At 41.4% G+C, this 17,354-nt stretch overlaps 2 protein-coding genes across 11 annotated transcripts in view; one reads left to right on the forward strand and one right to left on the reverse strand.

The window, feature by feature from the left end:
• TMCO3 (transmembrane and coiled-coil domains 3) overlaps nt 1-4,259 on the reverse strand; it is a 44,210-nt gene extending 39,951 nt beyond the window's left edge. For 2 of the 3 annotated variants that reach the window (XM_079778673.1, XM_079778675.1), the window contains exons 1-2: nt 4,034-4,259; nt 2,487-2,584 (exon numbers count right to left, since the gene is read on the reverse strand). The gene's annotated coding sequence lies outside the window, so the exon portion shown is untranslated. The remainder of the gene's footprint in view (nt 1-2,486; nt 2,585-4,033) is intronic. The other variant, XM_079778674.1, reaches the window with a different exon arrangement.
• Nucleotides 4,260-4,540: 281 nt separating this feature from the next.
• The window catches only part of DCUN1D2 (defective in cullin neddylation 1 domain containing 2), a 31,350-nt gene continuing 18,536 nt past the window's right edge, over nt 4,541-17,354 (forward strand). The window contains exons 1-3 of one of the 8 annotated variants that reach the window (XM_079779176.1): nt 4,541-4,698; nt 11,206-11,636; nt 14,781-14,949. In XM_079779176.1, coding sequence (XP_079635302.1) covers nt 11,462-11,636; nt 14,781-14,949 — 344 coding nt within the window. In that variant the 5' untranslated portion in view covers nt 4,541-4,698; nt 11,206-11,461. The other 7 variants (XM_079779175.1, XM_079779173.1, XM_079779174.1 and 4 more) reach the window with 7 other exon arrangements.

Consider the following 17,354-nt stretch of genomic DNA (forward strand, 5'->3'; position numbering starts at 1 on the left):
CAACTGCCCCCTCCTGCTGGCCTGCTCATCCCCAACTGTCTTCCCCCCCCCCCCCCCGGCCAGCCTGATCACCCCCAACTGCCCTCCCCTCCTGGCCTGATCGCCCCTAACTGCCTCTGCCTCGGCCCCACCACCATGGTTTTGTCCAGAAGGACGTCCAGAAGGTCTCCCGGTCTAATTAGCATATTACCCTTTTACTAGTATAGATTCTTCAAGTTTCTATATCTTGAACTACTGATACATACAACCTGGAACAGATCTCAAGCCTGTCACGCACACTGCACGATTCCATTTACACAGCATTCTTGAATGACAATCTGTAGAGCTGGAGAACAGATTGTGGTTGTCAGGGAAGGGTGAGGAAGTGGTTGTGACTATAATAAGGTAGCAGGAGGGTCCTGTGGGACAGAAATGTTCTGTATCTTGACAGTGGTGTTGTAGGAATCCCTTTCCACGTCCAGCGTGGTCCAGGGTTCCGGTTCAGGGTTCGAGTTTCTGGAGAAGGGCCGCACACAAATGAATGGAGACTTGAAGAAATTCAATTTGGCGAAATGGGGGGCCAGGCGGTAGTCCACCTCTAGTGGGAGAACTGACGACTGCTCTGGCTCTGCCATCCCTTTTATTGAGGTTTTGGGGAAAACATCTTAGGCAAAATAACAGAAACTTACATGTAGCCCTTAGGCAGTAAATAACAGAAACTTACATGTAGCCCTTAGGCAGTAAATAACAGAAACTTACATGGGACAAACAAAGGTGGAGGCTGCTTCAGCTAACAATGTAAACAACTAAAGGGTGAGTGGTTAGAGCAATTAAGGTTGTTGACCAGCCTTCCTGGCTTCCTGTCAACATCTCTCTTTTAGTGAAACTGATTTGTTTCCGGCATGGTGTGGGAACACAAATCTACGCATGTGATAGAACTGTACAGATCGTGACACACACATACATGCATGTAATACTGGTGCAATCTGAATAAGGGGGTGGATTATATCAATGCAATTTCCTGCTTATGCTAGTTTTGTAAGGAGCTACCACTGGGAAAAACTGGGCAAATAACGCACGATTTCTCTGCGTTATTTCTTACAACTGCATGTGAATCTACTAATCACCTCAAAAGAGTTTTTAAAATTCTATATAAATGTTTACTTTTTCCCATTAAATCTTTATTATATGTAATGACCACCTTTTACATTGCAGAGCAAGAAACCAAGCCCATGACATTTTTCTTATCTTTAAAAAACTAGAAAATGCCCTAAAACAGAGCCAGAGTCATCATTTTCAGGATGACTCAGCTACAGTAAAACCCTAGGTTACTTTTCACTTAGAGCAATAGCAAAATCAATACTGTGAGCACAACCTCTCCCCCAAAGTTTCTATTTGAAAAAGTTTCTATTCCAACATTAATTAAAATATATCTCCCCACCCGGCCTGAGTGGCTCACTTGGTTGAGCATCCTCCTGTGCACTGAAGGGTTGCCGGTTCAATTCCTGGTCAGGGCATATACTTGGATTGTGGGTTTGATCCCCAGTTAGGAAGAGTATGGAAGGCAAACCGATCAATGTTTCTCTCTCTTCCTTTTTTTAAGCATGTCCTCAGGTTAGGATTAAAATAAATAAATACACACACACACACACACACACACACACACACGCACACACACACATTTCCCCAACTTACCAAATTTCTAATGAGTTTTGCTTGTTTTTGTAAGTGCAGAACAGGTATCTCAAAACTTTTAAATTGATAAGGTTATTTGGTTAAGAAGAAAAATATTTGTAATAAATGTCTAAAATGATTTAGAATAAAAGGGCAAATGGGTTCACCAATAAGCCCACTCAAAAGAACTTCTGATACTTTTAATTCATTGTCATTTTACATTAAAATCACATTATTCTTATTCTATAGAAAATTTTTAACAATTCAGAAATGTCACATATCGTTTATTGGACAAAAAGCTGAAAAGCAAAGCATAATAATGTAGTCTCAGATTAGGATTTTTCAGAACAAAGTCACTAAAGTTAAAGATTTCTCCCACACACCTCTAACAGTGAGCCCCATCATGACTACAGAGTATGTGAGGAAACTTTCTTCTTAGACATCTGCTAGGACCCCCAGAGCCCAGAGCCCTAGGGTTATGGAGTCCCTTTAGGGACAGGGGAGGCCAACAGAGGGGAACAGAAGCAGTTAGTCCTTTTTCAATTTTTTATAATGGGCTAAAATTTGAAAACCTCGCAGCTCTGCCGCCCAGCCTCTGGCTCCTGTGCAGTCACAGGACCCTCCTTCACTTCTCTGCCTCGGGACATTCCCGACCACTCAGATTTACCAGATCAACTGCTGAAAAAGAGTCTAATTTATTCACTGCACTAGTGCAGCAGCACTGTCTGCCTGGCACAGGCCACCTGCACCCCACAATTCACAGGACAGCCCAAGCGGGGATGCTAGCCCCATCCACCCAGTTGAACCTGGCCCCAGGTGTGGGGGGTACTGACCTGGTGCTTGGGTTATGTGCAGGAAATTCTGGAGCAAGCAATGTGGGTGTGGCAAGAACAGGGGGTCCAGTACCAGTTATTTAGCTTCCTCTGAAAAACTAAAATATGAAGAATATTTCTATTTAATGGTTTAAAATCAGAATTTCTTCATGATACCACTAACACTTCCAGGTTCAGCAAAAAACTAACACTTCCAGGTTCAGCAAAAAAACAGTAACTGTTTGGTAACAAATGAGGAGCTTGTGGAAAGATCTAGTGAGGAAACTCCCCAACACAATCTACCGCAATCTAATTTATGGAGGATTTAACTTAAAAAGCTTATTTTAAAATTTAACAAATTGAAGGATGTAAAGTATATTTATTAAAAAACAAAGCACTTATTATCCTGAAAATACAATCTATGGTTATTCATATCCGATTAATAAAAGAATTGGGAAATTAGTTAAGAAAGGGAGAAAGAAAATTCTTATGGACATTAAAAATCTTTAAGGTATTTAATTGTTAGTTAAACTCTACAAAAACGAAATATTCCATCGAGTAATCCAATCATTGAGACACTACTTTAAAAAAATTAATATTGCAGGAGAAATTTGAAACCCGTAAGATGCTCTGATCCAAAGAATAACCAGGAAAAAAGAAGTATAAATATGAAAAGGCTGGGCTACCTTATACCTAGGTCATCATACGATCTAATAATATGGGAACGTCAGAGCGTGTGTTCCAAAGGGGTGTTTACCATAGCCATTACGTTTACTCAGGTGCTATCAGGTGAGATCCAAAAAGAATCGAGACCCAGGGCCTACGAGGGTGGGGTGGAGGTCAGCGACCTGCGTTTGCTCTTCCTTCAAAGCCAGCAAAGCGGACGTGGGGGAAGAAGCAGGGAACTGCAGGAGTCCAGGGGAAGGAGTAAGGGACCCGCACTGGCACCTCCCGCTTTCCGGCGCGTGAAGATGAGCTGGCCGCTGAATTCCAGCCATCGCTGGGTCCCCCCCGTCGGGTCCCCCCGTCTTTCCTGGGTGATGATGGCCCAGAACAGCCAGTTGGCAGAGGGCGTTAGGTCTTCCGTGTGACCCTGTTCGTAGGCCGGCTACAGCAACAGGAGCTGGACACCTAAGTGAGGATGCAGCCGGCTGAGGGTCTGCAAACCCACCGGCTGTGCAACTGCTGACTCGGGCGGCTTCCCCAGCTTTACCCATCAAGGCGGCACTTCGCGCCACGGCCCCATCACACCCTCCGGAACGCAATCCCGGGTCCACTGCCGGGGGCCCTCGGTCTCTACAGGAGGCCGTGAGGGAGGCTGGACAAGCCTCTTCTCACTCCGCAGGCCACACGCGCAGGAGGCGAAATGAAGAGCGGGGCGCTGGGAGCAGAAAGGCCCTCGTCTGAGGGACCCTCGGAGAGGCGAGAAGGGGAGGCCCGCCCCGAGGGAAGCCCCAGGAAGGGAAGACGCCCGGGAGGAGAGACCTAGGGAGGGAGCCCCGAGGGCCCGAACTTGGGGCAGGACCGGAGGCTCTGCGCCTCGCGCCCGAACCCCGTGCAGCACTCACCTGGATGCTCCGGACGCCGCACATCCTGGGTCCGGCTCTCTGGCGCCGGGTGGCGAAGGGTGGTCAGCGACGCGGCTTCCCCGCATCCCTTCGCAGGCGGCGGGGCCGCCTCTGGTGCAGGGACAGGGACCGGGTCCGGTCGCGGGGACGCCCCGAGCCGCCCGACCCCCTCTCGCGGTCGCCGTCTCCACAGACACGGTCAAGAGGGAGTAGCTGCCCCTTTAAGGGGGTGGGCACCGGGGTCGACTCCCGGGCGGCGCGGTGCTCGCTGGGATTTGTAGGAGGGAGCGGGATCCGGGTACCTTGGGGCTCTGGGCGGCGCAGTGCACGTCCGGATTTGGAGGAGGGGCGGGCCTGAGGACTGTGGGGACCGGGCGGCCCTAGCACTTAAGGAGTCGGAGTTTGGGGCGGGGCGTGCGGGTCGAGAGGGGCGAGGCCTGGGCCGGTCGGCTCCCGGGCGGATGGTGCACGCCGGGAGTTGGAGTTCGGTCGGCGGGACCTGTCACCGCCTCCCCTGCGCCCCTCCCCGGGCGGGTGTCCAGGGAGCCGTGGAAGAGGAAGGAGCGGCTGGGGCTGGAGCGGAGCGGGAGGCGGCGGCCGCGGCTCCTGCGCAGACGGCGGGGCCAGCGAGCAGCGGGGAGCAGCGGGGAGCGCCGGGGAGAATGGTAAGTGGCCCGCGGCGTCGCTTTCTTCCCGGCCCCTCCCGCGCACCCGGGGCGGGGGGACGAGGGGGGAGAGGGAGGCTCGGGGGTCGGAGGGCCGGGGAGCGCCGGGCTCGAAGGTCACCGGAGCGGCGGGTCGCGGTCCGCCCTCCTGCGCCGTGGGCGCCGCTGGAGTTGGAGGGGGGCACGCAGGTGGGAACCGCAGGACCTGGGGCGAGACCTGCGCGGTGACCTCGGTGCAGTGATGTGGTTTGTCGGGATGGAGGCACCGGGCAAGCGTGGGGGCTCGGACCATTGCTCCTCCGAAGCACGAGCAGCCGGGTGACCGAGGAGGGGCGACGTTTCGTGCCTACGCAGCATCCTCTCGGAGGTGAAATGGGCAAGACGGTGCCTTTGAGCGTGGCCAGTAATTCATTTGTGGCTGGAACGCGGAGTTCAGGGTCGACAATGGCAGGGCCTCTCTTGGACGCTGAGTGTAGAGTTTAGGAGATAACGGGAGCCCTAGGAGATTTTTTAAAGAAGTGGGATCGTGTGTGATTTGATCATGTTCGTATTTTATAAAAAAGCCTTTGGCAAAGAGGATAGGTTGGATCGGTGGTGGTCAGGACTGCAGGGAGACAAGTTAGGAAGTTGTAATAATTTAGAGCAGAAGAAGTGAGGACTTGAGCCAAAGATTGTCTGTAGGAACAGGGGGAGGAGAAAAAGAGGGAGGGGGGAAGACTTTTAGGGAACTATTCAGAAAGGGAGAATAAAGGAAAGAAAGGACGCAGCAGTTTCTCGCTTAGGCATCTGAGCAGCTGGTGATATTATTGACCAAAACAGAGAAATATAGAGGGAAGAACAGATTTGTGCGGGAAGACACTATAGTAACGAGGGGGAAATAGAAGGGTCATATAATGTGTTAGTTGGAAATATAGATCTGGAGCTCAGAAAAGACATTTCAGGAAATGTCTGATTACTTGGAAATGTAGTGGAAACCATGGCAATCGATGGGTTTCATCGGTCATTCAGCAAATTCAGTGATTTCTCTTTGCGAGGAAGGTAGTGCGCAAGATGTTGGGGGTTTGATGGTGAGCAAGCCAGACATGGGTTTGGTATTCTGACCCATGTCTGTCTAGCAGGCGAGCTAAGCACTAAGCATGCAACTATTTTATTACAGTTGGGATAAGTGCTAGGGAGTGGCACAGGTTCCAGGAACCCTTGTGGTGGGGTGGGTGAGTGGTGTCCGATGCCAAGGCAAGGAAGCCTTAGCCAAAGTGTGAGCTGAGCTCTGGGAAATGAGTGGGCTGCGAGGCACAGCCAGAGGTGTGCGGTACTCCGGGTGGAAAGAACAGAATAGGTGGTAGGAGATCTGCCTGGCTTCAGCACGAAGAGTCAGGGAAAAGGCGACCCAGCAGGAAGCGTGTAAGGGGACTGGAACCAGATTGTGCCGTCTTCCAGGGCACAGGAAGAAAGTGTTAGTCGTGGTCCTCAGGGGACTGGGAGGCCGGCGAGAAGGTTTCAAGCAGGAGAGAACTAGTCCTGGAGGAATGTGCAGTGGGAAGAGTGGAGGCTGAGACAGAACCTCAGGTTGGGAAGATGGGCCAAGAAGGAGGTGAAGACGGTCATGTCAGAGAAGCAGGAAGACTGAAGAGAGGGGTCATAGAAACCCAGGGGGGTGGTCAGCAGTGCAGCCAGGAGGCACTTGATGACTTAGGCAGGACGTGCCCCCCTCAGCAGGCAGAGACCACTCTCCCCAGCTCTTAAGGGGAAGGAAGGCTTAACTTGCAGAAGAGGTCTGTGCAACCACGGCCGAGGCTGGAGGTCCAAGAGTGTGCGAGGAAACACTTGAGTTTACCACCGCCCCCAGCCTGAAACAGAGTCAGAGTGACCAAGTTTATGTAATTAATTTGATCATTATGGTTGCCCTGGCAGCCCCTAGTAAGTTGACCCTAAGAGAAAATTTGTTGTATTAAGTGGCAGGGCATTCATTGTAAGAATAACTTTGTTGTTTTTTTTTTTTCATTTTATGTGTGGTTAAGTCTTGATGCCCAGATTATGTAAATGATTTTTTCACAAGGTCACAGTTAAAATAGTTGAGACTTTTTCCATAGGTTAGGGATTTTATTTGACGTTTCTACTGGATTATCCAAGTTTTTATTTCAAGAATTTTGTACATTTAATATTCTAAAACAATGAAACATAGAAAATGTCCCTCTCCCCCTTAAAAGCTACCATTAATTTAATTCTCTTGACAGGGTAAGCTCTGGTCCTGCCAGTTTATGGGCTTTTGTTAGTTTTACATGGATTTAGTTCTGTTCAAATAGACCAGAGCTTTCTTCTTTCCCCTATAATGACTTCGTTTATGAGGCTTTTTCTTCTAGACAGCTTTATGCCAGTTCCCTTTTTTACAAATTGCAACTTGCAGTTTGCAAATTTAGCATACAATCTTTAGACTTAGCTTAATGATTTTTGTTTTTAATTGCTATTATTTTGTGGAGAAACTTGTAATGGGTAACATCAAATTGTTGCAACTTTAATGACAGTCCCCTTCCTTTTCATTCTAGCCAGAGACTTATGGGCTATACTTAGACCCATGGCTACTGTTGCTCATTAAGAACTAGTACCTTCATACAGAGGTTCAAGGTTGTAGGATCTGTCTTATGACATAGCAGTCACTTGGAATAAATGCAAGAGGGATCTATTTATTTCTCTTAACTGCAGGTCTACCCATTTTGTAACTTAACATGGTAACATTTCAGACCACTTTGTGGGCCTGGGCCCATATACTCCTGCATCTCTCTTCCAGGGTTTCCAGAAAGCATTCTCCTTTACACGTTGATATAATTTTTTGTCACATATTAGGAAAGGCTTCAAGAGCTGATTATCAAGAAAAGTGCCTTGAGATCAGGCATCATCATATCTTCCAGCTGTCTGTCAACACTTACTTGGTATGGATCTACCAATTATATAAATTGGTTAAATAATTAAGTTACCTGACAGTATATTACTCTGTTGATTAATCTAGAAGGTTCCAAGGGTACTACGTTGAATTTTCTTTTGAAGTGGAATCTATATAACATAAAATTAACTTAAAAAGTATAGAGTTTTAGTTGCATTTAGTACTGTTTAGTACATTCACAATGTTGTACTACCACCAGCTCTGTATATTTCCAAACATTTTCATCACCCCCAAGAAAATCCCACATTTATTAACACTCACTCCCGGTTCCCCTCACGCCAGCCCCTAGCAATCACCAATCTGCTTCATTCAATCTCTATGGACTTGTCTCTTCTGGATATTTCATAAAAATGGAATTATTCAATATATGACCTTTTGTGACTGACTTCTTTCACTCAGCATATTTGCGAGGTTCATACACATCGTAGCATCAGTACTTTATTTCTTTTTATGACTATGCTTCATGGTGTGTATATACTGAATTTTGTTTTACAACCATGACAAAATTTTTAAATCTAGCATTGATGGCAATTTCCATAATAAATATATCATGGTTATTTTTAATGGTGTGCCATTTTGAGATTGAACATCTGTTTCTATCTTAAGCTTTCTGAGGTAACTCTTGGCTTTGCCCACCCTCCCTGGGGGAGACTATCATAAAAAGATGCTAGCTTTATTTTTATCAGCTTACTATCAGAACTTATGGGATCTGCCCTAATTTAGATAAATTTGATCTTACCAAAGAATATACCTGGAACTCTTTTTTCTAGTTCTTTCCAAAGGCTCAATTTCAGGAAATAATGTGTAGAATACATATTCCATGTATTAACCCTAGGATATAGATCAAGATTATAAACTACAGACCACAGGCTAGTTGCCTGTTTTTGTAAATATATATTTTTTAATCTTCACCCGAGGATGTATTTATATTGATTTGAGAGAGAGAGAGAGAAAGAGGATGCGAGAGAGAGAGAGAAAGGAAACATCTAATGGTTGCCTCTTGTACACACTCTGACCAGGAATCCAACCCACAACCTTTTGGTGTAGGGGATGATGCTCCAACCAACCGAGCCATCTGACCTTGGCTGTAAATAAAGTTTTATTGGTGCACAGCATGTGTACTTATTTGCATGTTGTATATGGCTGCTTTCACTGCAATGGAAAAGTTAAGTAGCTGCAATAGAGACCAATCAGCTTCTGATCTTGCTCATCAGTTCTTTTTTTTTTAAGTGCATTTATCTGCATTTTTAAAAATTGATTTCAGAGAGAGGAAAGGAGAGGGAGAGATAGAAACATCAATGATGAGAGAGAATTATTGATCAGCTGCCTCCTGCTCACCCCCGACTGGGGATTGAGTCGGAAACCCAGGCATGTGCTCTGACCAGGAATCAAACCATGACCTCCTGGTTCATGAGTTGACACTCAACCACTGAGTCACACTAGCTGAGCATCAGTTCTTTTTTTTTTTCCAATTTTTTTATTAAGGTATTATATGTGTACATATCTTACCATTGCCCCCCCCACACCCCACTCCCATATATGCCCCCACCCCCCAGAGTTTTGCATCCATTGGTTATGCTTATATGCATGCATAAAAGTCCTTTGATTGATCTCTTATCTCCCCCACCTCTCCGTAACCTTCCCCTTGTAATTTGACAGTCTGTTTGTGAGCATCAGTTCTTAATCGGAGTTCCACCTTCCCCTATCCTCTGAGGAACCAATAGATGGGCTTAAATGTTCTGTGAAAACCCTGAAATTATATGCAAAGCTACATGCACATGTGTGTACCACATGTACCACATATGTTTTCCTGGAGAAAGTTCTGTGACTTTCATCAGATTCCAAATGGGACCTAACACCCAAAATGATCAACATGGTTCTTAGTAGCCAAGTCTTTTATTTTCTGTGTTACCATAGATCAGTTCTCAAATGGTTTAGTCCCACATCCCCTATACGCTTTAAAAAATTATTGGGACCCCAAAGAGCTTTTGTTTATGGGGGTTGTAGCCATTGGTATGTACCATATTAGAAATGGAAATGGAAAGTTTAAAAATATTTATATACTTAAAAATAATAACAATAATAATAAACCCATTATGTATTTGGATTACATTACCTTTTTGCAAATTATCTTTAATGTCCAGCTTAATAAAAGATAGGTTCTCAAGTGTTGTGCATTCACTCTGTTGTGATGTCACAAGTTGTGCAGCCTCTGGAAGCCTCTAGGGTACACCATTGAGAGTGAGAAGGGCGGAGAGTGGCTTGGAATCGTTATGAAGATAGTTGTGTCATCATGGATCCCGGGGTCCTCAGACCATAGTGGAGAGCAGTGTACTGGACTGCATTATCTGTGCTCCTGCTGAATTATGTATGCTGTGCTCCTCTGGCTTCAGCATGCACGGAGGGGTGCCTTAAGAAAAGCTCTGGAAGCTTGCCCTGCTGTTAGTGGTTGGCATTTTGTGAGGAGTTGGTCTGGTACGAAGGGGACATTGCGCACTGCCCTTTCATGAGCAGCCGCAGGGGACGCTTCCTTTGAGTTTCAGTGACAGGAGGAGCTGTCTCTCTTCTGGGCCCCCGGTAGGTCTTTTAATCTTATAAAAACAGATTTTCCAACTAGTCCTATTTTCTTCTCTGCTTTGGCAAATGGGAAGGTTGGAGCTTAATTTTCAGCTCTTGTGTATGGTGTGCATGTCTGTATCGTGTCCTCGGCTTTCTTATTTTCCTTTTTCCCTCCTCTCAGTTTCTTCATCTATAGCTTGTTTTCCATTTACAGATTTTTGTAAGTTTTATTTTATTTTGTGTTTCTTTAAACAGTCTCATCTTTTTAAAAACAAGATTGAGTTTAAATTCTCAATTAAGTAAAAATTTCCCCCTTATGTGTAAAGTATTAGCATCTAGTAGATTGAGTCCATTTTGATTTACAGAAATTAGTGTATTACTTTTATCTCTGGTGTCATTTTCATCAAGTTACCTTAGATAAATGGAAACTTTACCATCCTATATCGGGAAGTATTAAGATGTTATTTTGTTTCATTATATACTATATATAGTACAGTTACTTGGCAGTTTTGCTATTTACTGCCTCACAGCCTCTGCCCTATTTTTCTATTTTATTTCTGTCTCATGTACACAGACATTCTTGCTATTAGTATCATATTCATTTAGTCGTAACAAGCTTTTTGTGCCTGCTTTTGGAACTTTCGTAAATTTTTTTCACTATGCTTAATTGTGTGTGTATGTTTTGATCAATGTGGTTCTGCTGATTTTAAACTGGGAAAAACTTTAAAAAAAAAGATGTTTTCAAACTGGGAAGCCCTCCTCCCGTTCATTAGAGCCTGAAATTAATTGTAGCCAAAGAGAACAGTTGGGTGGCAGTGATATGGTCAGGCACCCAGCCTCATTTCATCAGGGGCCTCGTGTGTTTTAAAGAGGGATTTACTGAGACTTAGGGGGAAAAATAAGGTGCTTCATGCAAATTGAAGTGGGTAGAGATCAAAATGTATTTTGTATAAAATACTGATTCTCATAATGTTTTGAAGATTAGACTTTGCATATCTGTTGCTATATAGATGCTGTCGTTTCAATTTTCAGAAGACTGTGCAGTCTTTTTAACTGATGAAGAACAAGCCTTTGTCTTCCTGTAATTCTGAAGTGAAGTTGAGTCACCCAACAAGAAAAAAAAAAAAACTAAGTCCAGTTAAAATATAGGCATTAGGAATAGAATGCTGAAACAAACCTCTGGATTGGCTTCATTGGCTTTCCTGCTTCTTTTGCATCCCAAAGCATAAGCTTAAATCATCTCAGAAGGACAAGGTCCGCCAGTTTATGGCATTTACTCAGGCTGGCGAAAGAACTGCCATCTACTGCTTAACACAGAATGAGTGGAAACTAGACGTGGCCACCGACAACTTCTTCCAAAACCCAGACTCGTTCCACAAGGAATCCATGAAAAACACAGTGGATAAGAAGAAGCTGGAGCAGCTGTATAACAGGTACAAAGGTAAGGGGTGACGGTGACAACAGGGCGGACAATAAAGAACTCGCTTCCATCCTAGGGAACAGACGAAGGTTATTTCTTGAATTTCTGATGCTGTGTTCAAAAGACCTTCATGATGGTGTTAATACTCAGCTGCAAAATCCAGTTTAAATGGAACTGTGACTATTCGTTGATATAGATTATGGGTGGGATGAAAAGAGAGGAGTCTAAAGACTGATTGGCAGTCAGCTCTCCCTACTGGGATCACTAGTGGCAGGGAGCATCAATGGTATAGTGTCGTGGCCAGGTGACTACACCTGTGAATAGAGTGTTTTTCCCCAAGCAGTCCATCTAGGCTGAATATTGGTAGTGGAAAGTTGTTTAAAAACTACCAAAAATGCCTTGCCAGGCGTGGCTCAGTGGTTGAGCATCGACCTATGAACCAGGAGGTCACAGTTTGATTCCGGTCAGGGCACATGCCCGGGTTGTGGACTCGATCCCCCTTGGGGGGGTGCAGGAGGCAGCCAATGAATGATTCTCTCTCATCATTGATGTTTCTATCTCTTTCCTCTTCCCTTCCTCTCTGAAATAAATTAAAATATATATGAAAATAAATAAATAAATAAACAGTACCAAGTCATAAAAATAGTTCTGATGTGTCAGGAAAAGTCATCCATCTCTTACCACAGTGTAGCAGTGTTGTAACACTGAAACAACTTCAGTTATTGCATGAGCTTTGGGAAAAGCTCTTACTAAAGAAACCTGTGTTGGAACTTGGGAACAGTTGTTATTTTTATTGAAAGCAACACCAAGAATGGAGCTTTCCATATCAAAATACAGCCATACTGCACTCTGGCTGGTTTGGTTCAGTGGTCAGAGAGTAGGCCCGCACCCAAGGGCCCCAGATTCCATTCCAGTCAAGGGCACATACTTCAGTTGTGGGCTCGATCCCTGGCCCCAGTTGGGGCGCATGCTGGAGGCAACCAATCCATGTGTCTCTCTCACATAGATGTTTCTCCCCGTCTCTTTCAATCTCTCTAAAAATCAATGGAAAAAAATCCTTGAATGAGGATTAACAACAACAACAGCAAAAATATAGTCATACTGCACAAATAAGTCTGCATTAAAAAAAAGTCTGCATGTTGAGTGTATACAGATTCAAATCACTCGGCAGGCTTTTAGATTTCATATGAAATGTCACATCTGTGCTGTGATGGGAGAGGCAGCAAGATTCAAGAGTTTATTGAGTTGTTCTTGTGTTTTTTTTTCTAGGAGTTTCTAAGGCAAATCCTTTTATTTCCCAAACGTAAAACAAAACAAAAAAAACACACTAATTTAAGCAAGTATTAACTCAAACAGTATAACTCCTGTGGCTTTAAATTCTTGTTTGTTATTTTCATGTTTTACTTTTGAGAATACTGTGTGTATATTTTAATCTGTCTAGATCTGAAGAATGGATTGAGAATTGCATTTTTTAAAAAATCTTGGTTCAGAAACATACTCTGTGGCTAAAAGAAGATTTGTACTTGTAGTTCTTGAAAAAATGAACATTTTTAATTAAGCTTTAGTGTGCTTTAAATTTTTTGGCTGTTAATTGTTGAGCTAATTTTGTAAATCAGATGCTATGCAGAGTTTAAAAATTATTCAAATATGTGCAGCTGCCTTTGAAAAAATACAGTTATATAAGTGAAAATTGTCATTTTTCTTTAGTTTAAACTTCATCCCTTCATTTAATATTATCCATGTAATTTTAGTTATTTAAAGTAGATATATGGTATAATCATTTGGGGTTCTAAAAATAAATATACAGTGTTGTTCAAGGACAAATATAATGTTGGTTATTGCATTAATATATACAAATGAATAAGTGCTTCTAAAGTTACTTTAAAATATTCATATTATTGTATATAACATTTATTAAGATTGCTTATTAGGTGAGAGCATTGTAGACCAGTTTTTCTATTATCCTAAAAATCTATCGTGTTAGGAGCATAGAATTGAAAGAAAGACAAGTGAGAATGTTTTACAGAACCTTTGTCCTGTAAACCCATGACAGCAGTTATTCTGTCACTAATACTTTTGAAATAGTATTATTAGAATAGAAGTAAAAGGATATTTGTGGTTTCATTCATTTAATCATGTTTTTCTTTTATATATTTAAAATGTAATACATAGTACTTAAGTGACCAAAATTAAATCTTGTATGACAAAAGTTTATCACACTTAATCTTTATTTAAGTAAAGGAGCTACACGTTTTCTGTTTCCACCTTCTAAACCAGGGTGGGGAATGTCCAGCCCGAAATCATTTGGTCTGGCCCTGCCAAGGCATTAGGGGTGAGTTAATTAAATGTTTGACCAAATAGAGCAGGCTAATTTTTAAGTTGATGATTTTGTATGACCCATGAATGATATAAATATCCAAATGGCCCTTGGCAGAAAAAAGGTTCCCTACCCCTGTTCTAACTAACAGAATTAATACATACATTATGATAATATATTATGATTACACACAGTCTGTCTGAAATTACTAGATCTAGTTTGATGAGATCTTGCTGGGATTCTTCTTTTAAGAGATTTTACTTTTTGAATTTCTGATAGGGAAATGCTAAGTTTCTTAATTTTATTTACAAACCAGAAATGAAGGGGGGGGGAGCGGGAACCTGAATTTCTAAGCTGTTAATTGTGGATGCATAAACTAAATGACTTTGAAAATAGGTATTGTATAGTAACATTAGAACTATAGCAAATGAAATCACTTTTAAAAGAAAAGCGGCAATCTTGAGGTGGGGTTGTGATAAAAACTTAAAATATTATGAGTAACAATGCAGTATTTTTGTAATAATTTGCCGTTGGGCCAACTAAAAATTTGTAAACTTGAATTTTATTTTATTTTAGGGAAATTACATTTTTTGTTAATGATGAAATCTTCTCAAAGAAGTTTCAATGATTTTTTTTTTTCACTAAAGCCCAGAAACCTAGACTTTAAAAATAGGAGTATTTGCTGGATAAATTATTATTTGTTGCTATCTTTCTCATAGAGTAGAAAATTACAGTCTGCTGATGTATTTGAAACAAGCTTTCTAGAACTATGTAGTAGATGTATAATTCTAACATTTCAGTAATACTTTCCAAAATAGTATAACTTTTTTCCTTAATTTTAACTATAGACCCACAAGATGAAAATAAAATTGGAATTGATGGGATTCAACAGTTTTGTGATGATTTAAGCCTAGATCCTGCCAGTATCAGCGTTTTGGTTATAGCATGGAAATTCAGGGCAGCAACTCAATGTGAATTTAGCAAAAAGGAATTTGTAGATGGCATGACTGATCTTGGGTAAGTAAATTGGTCTCAGTTTAAATTTTTCATAAAGAAGATACTTTCAACATTAATTCTTTTTCAGTCTGTAAATATTAATTTCATATTAATTTATTTTATTTGTATATCTTATAAATTTCTTATGCAGCTACACTATATTAAGCCTTTGGTTTCCCTTTAAATTCCAATTTAAGTTTTATTTAATAATCTTTTCTTAGATTAATCCCTTTTGTAACTTATTTTCTACTTTTTAATTTTTTCCCCAGTTTTAAATTGACAGTAAGCATCAGGGTATTTTTGTTTGTTTGTTTTCAGCTCTTCAGCTTATTTCATAATACTGTGTACTAAATGTATAGTTTAGTGTGTCGCTATATTAAACACTAATAAAATGTCATTTTGATTTTTGCTTGTAGTATTTCCCTGTTCCACCTACAGGGTTGGGATTAAAGCTTCATTAATAGCTTAAGATGTTTCTCACTTGTCAGACAAGTCCAAGAAGTAAATGAAAGCACATTACAAATGTCTTTTAATCATTAAACTTATTGAACTATTTCATGAGGCCGTGTAAAAGCCAACTTGCTTGACTTGCTGATATTCTGATATTTCAGTGTTGACAGTTTAAACTAGCTTTTTTTAGCTGCTCAAGGAGCTTGAAAGCCTAAAGTAAACATGTTCTTAAGGCATGTGCTTCAGCATTCCAGGGCAGGTGGGGGAATAGAGCATTTGCTTTTTTCCCATTAAACTGATGAAACTGTGATGTTTGTCAGCCTTGTCTGTTTAAATGATAAACTCTACAAGACTTTGATTTGTAGTGTTATCTTACCATATTCCTGGTGGTTTTGTAAAACCAAAAAAACAAAAGAGAACATTGTGACAATGGTGCAATAGTGTATTTCTTCATGTTCTTTCCACTAGGAAAGCCTAGATGAATTACTAGTACTTTTAGAATGGAAAACAACTTATTAAAGAAGTGAGCATGATACTATACACTATCCTATCTGTTAAAAATCTCCCCAAAATGAGAGATTTGGAAATAAGTGCTTCTTATAGAAACACTTACTGGCATTTCTAAGACAATGTCTAGAAATATATTGTACAAGTAAATGTTTTAAATTCTTGCCTGTTATCCTGTTAAGTGTCATAACTTTTAAAACATACTTTAAAGATTTTGAGTGTGAATCTTTGCAAAATGTGTTAGATATTTCATGCCCTCTTATATGGAGTATACAGAGTGTAATTTAAGATTACCAGTTAATGATTGTTAATGGTACCGCTCTCCACATTTCACAGGGAAGTTAAAGTTGAAAGCATTTTGTAAATATTAAAATGTTATGTACCAAGCAAAAGTATCATTCATGTGTTCAAAAAGTGTATTATAAAGACAATCTCAGTGCTTTTACTAGTAGGGATGCAGAGGACTGTTGGCTTCTAGTCTAAATAGCACTAAGCTTTAAAATATACTTTGGCTTTTGTGTTTGCTCTGTTTTGGTTTTTTTCCATACTTTTTCCTGGCTGTTAACTGTTGACTGTGGCTAGAGTACCTGCCTTTAACAATTCATCTTACATACTTTAATTGGGGGCTTGAGGATTCTTAAGTAGGCTGAGTAAACTTTATGAAGTACCTTGACATCTTTGTAAAAACAAAAAAATTGACTGTGTTGCTGTATTTCTGGGTTCTCTGTTGTATTCCATGGTCTGTTTGTCCTTCACCCAACACCACACAGTTTTGATTTACCTCAGACTTGAGTTTAACCAGACTACAGGACACAAGGTCAGCAAACAAAAATTGATATTTCAAAACAATGAATGTAATAATGAAACAAAATAAAACGAATTTTTTAAAATATCATTTCCAGTAGCATCAAACATACAAAACACCAAGGGTAAATCTAATTTATGTATTTATTTATTTATTTATTTATTTATTTATTTATTTGATAAATCTAATTTAATATGTGTGCTGCCTCCATAGAGAAAACTCACTGAGAGATAGGAAACCTGAATAAATGGAGAAATATACCTCATTTATAGGTTGTAACACTTTTTGTTTGATCCCTAAATTTATCTATACATTTAATATGATCTCTAATAAGTAGTAGGTTTATGTGTGTGTAATTTGACAAGCAGATTTTAAATGTATATGAATATGCATGGTCGAGATTAGCCAACAATTCTCAAAGAAAAAAAGAACAAGGTGAGAAGGTTTGCTCTATTAGCTAGTCAGGACTTCAAACTATAATAAGTAAGACTATATTGAGTACCAGAATAGATGAATATACCAGTGGAACAGAATGGAGGGCCCAGGAAAAAATCCATGTATGCAGGTACATTTGATTATGGCAAAGGCAGCACATTAGGAAAGTGGAGAAAGAACATCTTTTCAGTAAATGGTAGTGGGAGAATTGGCATATGGGGGAAAAATT

Source organism: Cnephaeus nilssonii (assembly GCF_951640355.1).
Source record: "Cnephaeus nilssonii genome assembly, chromosome: 8".
NCBI lineage: Eukaryota > Metazoa > Chordata > Mammalia > Chiroptera > Vespertilionidae > Cnephaeus > Cnephaeus nilssonii.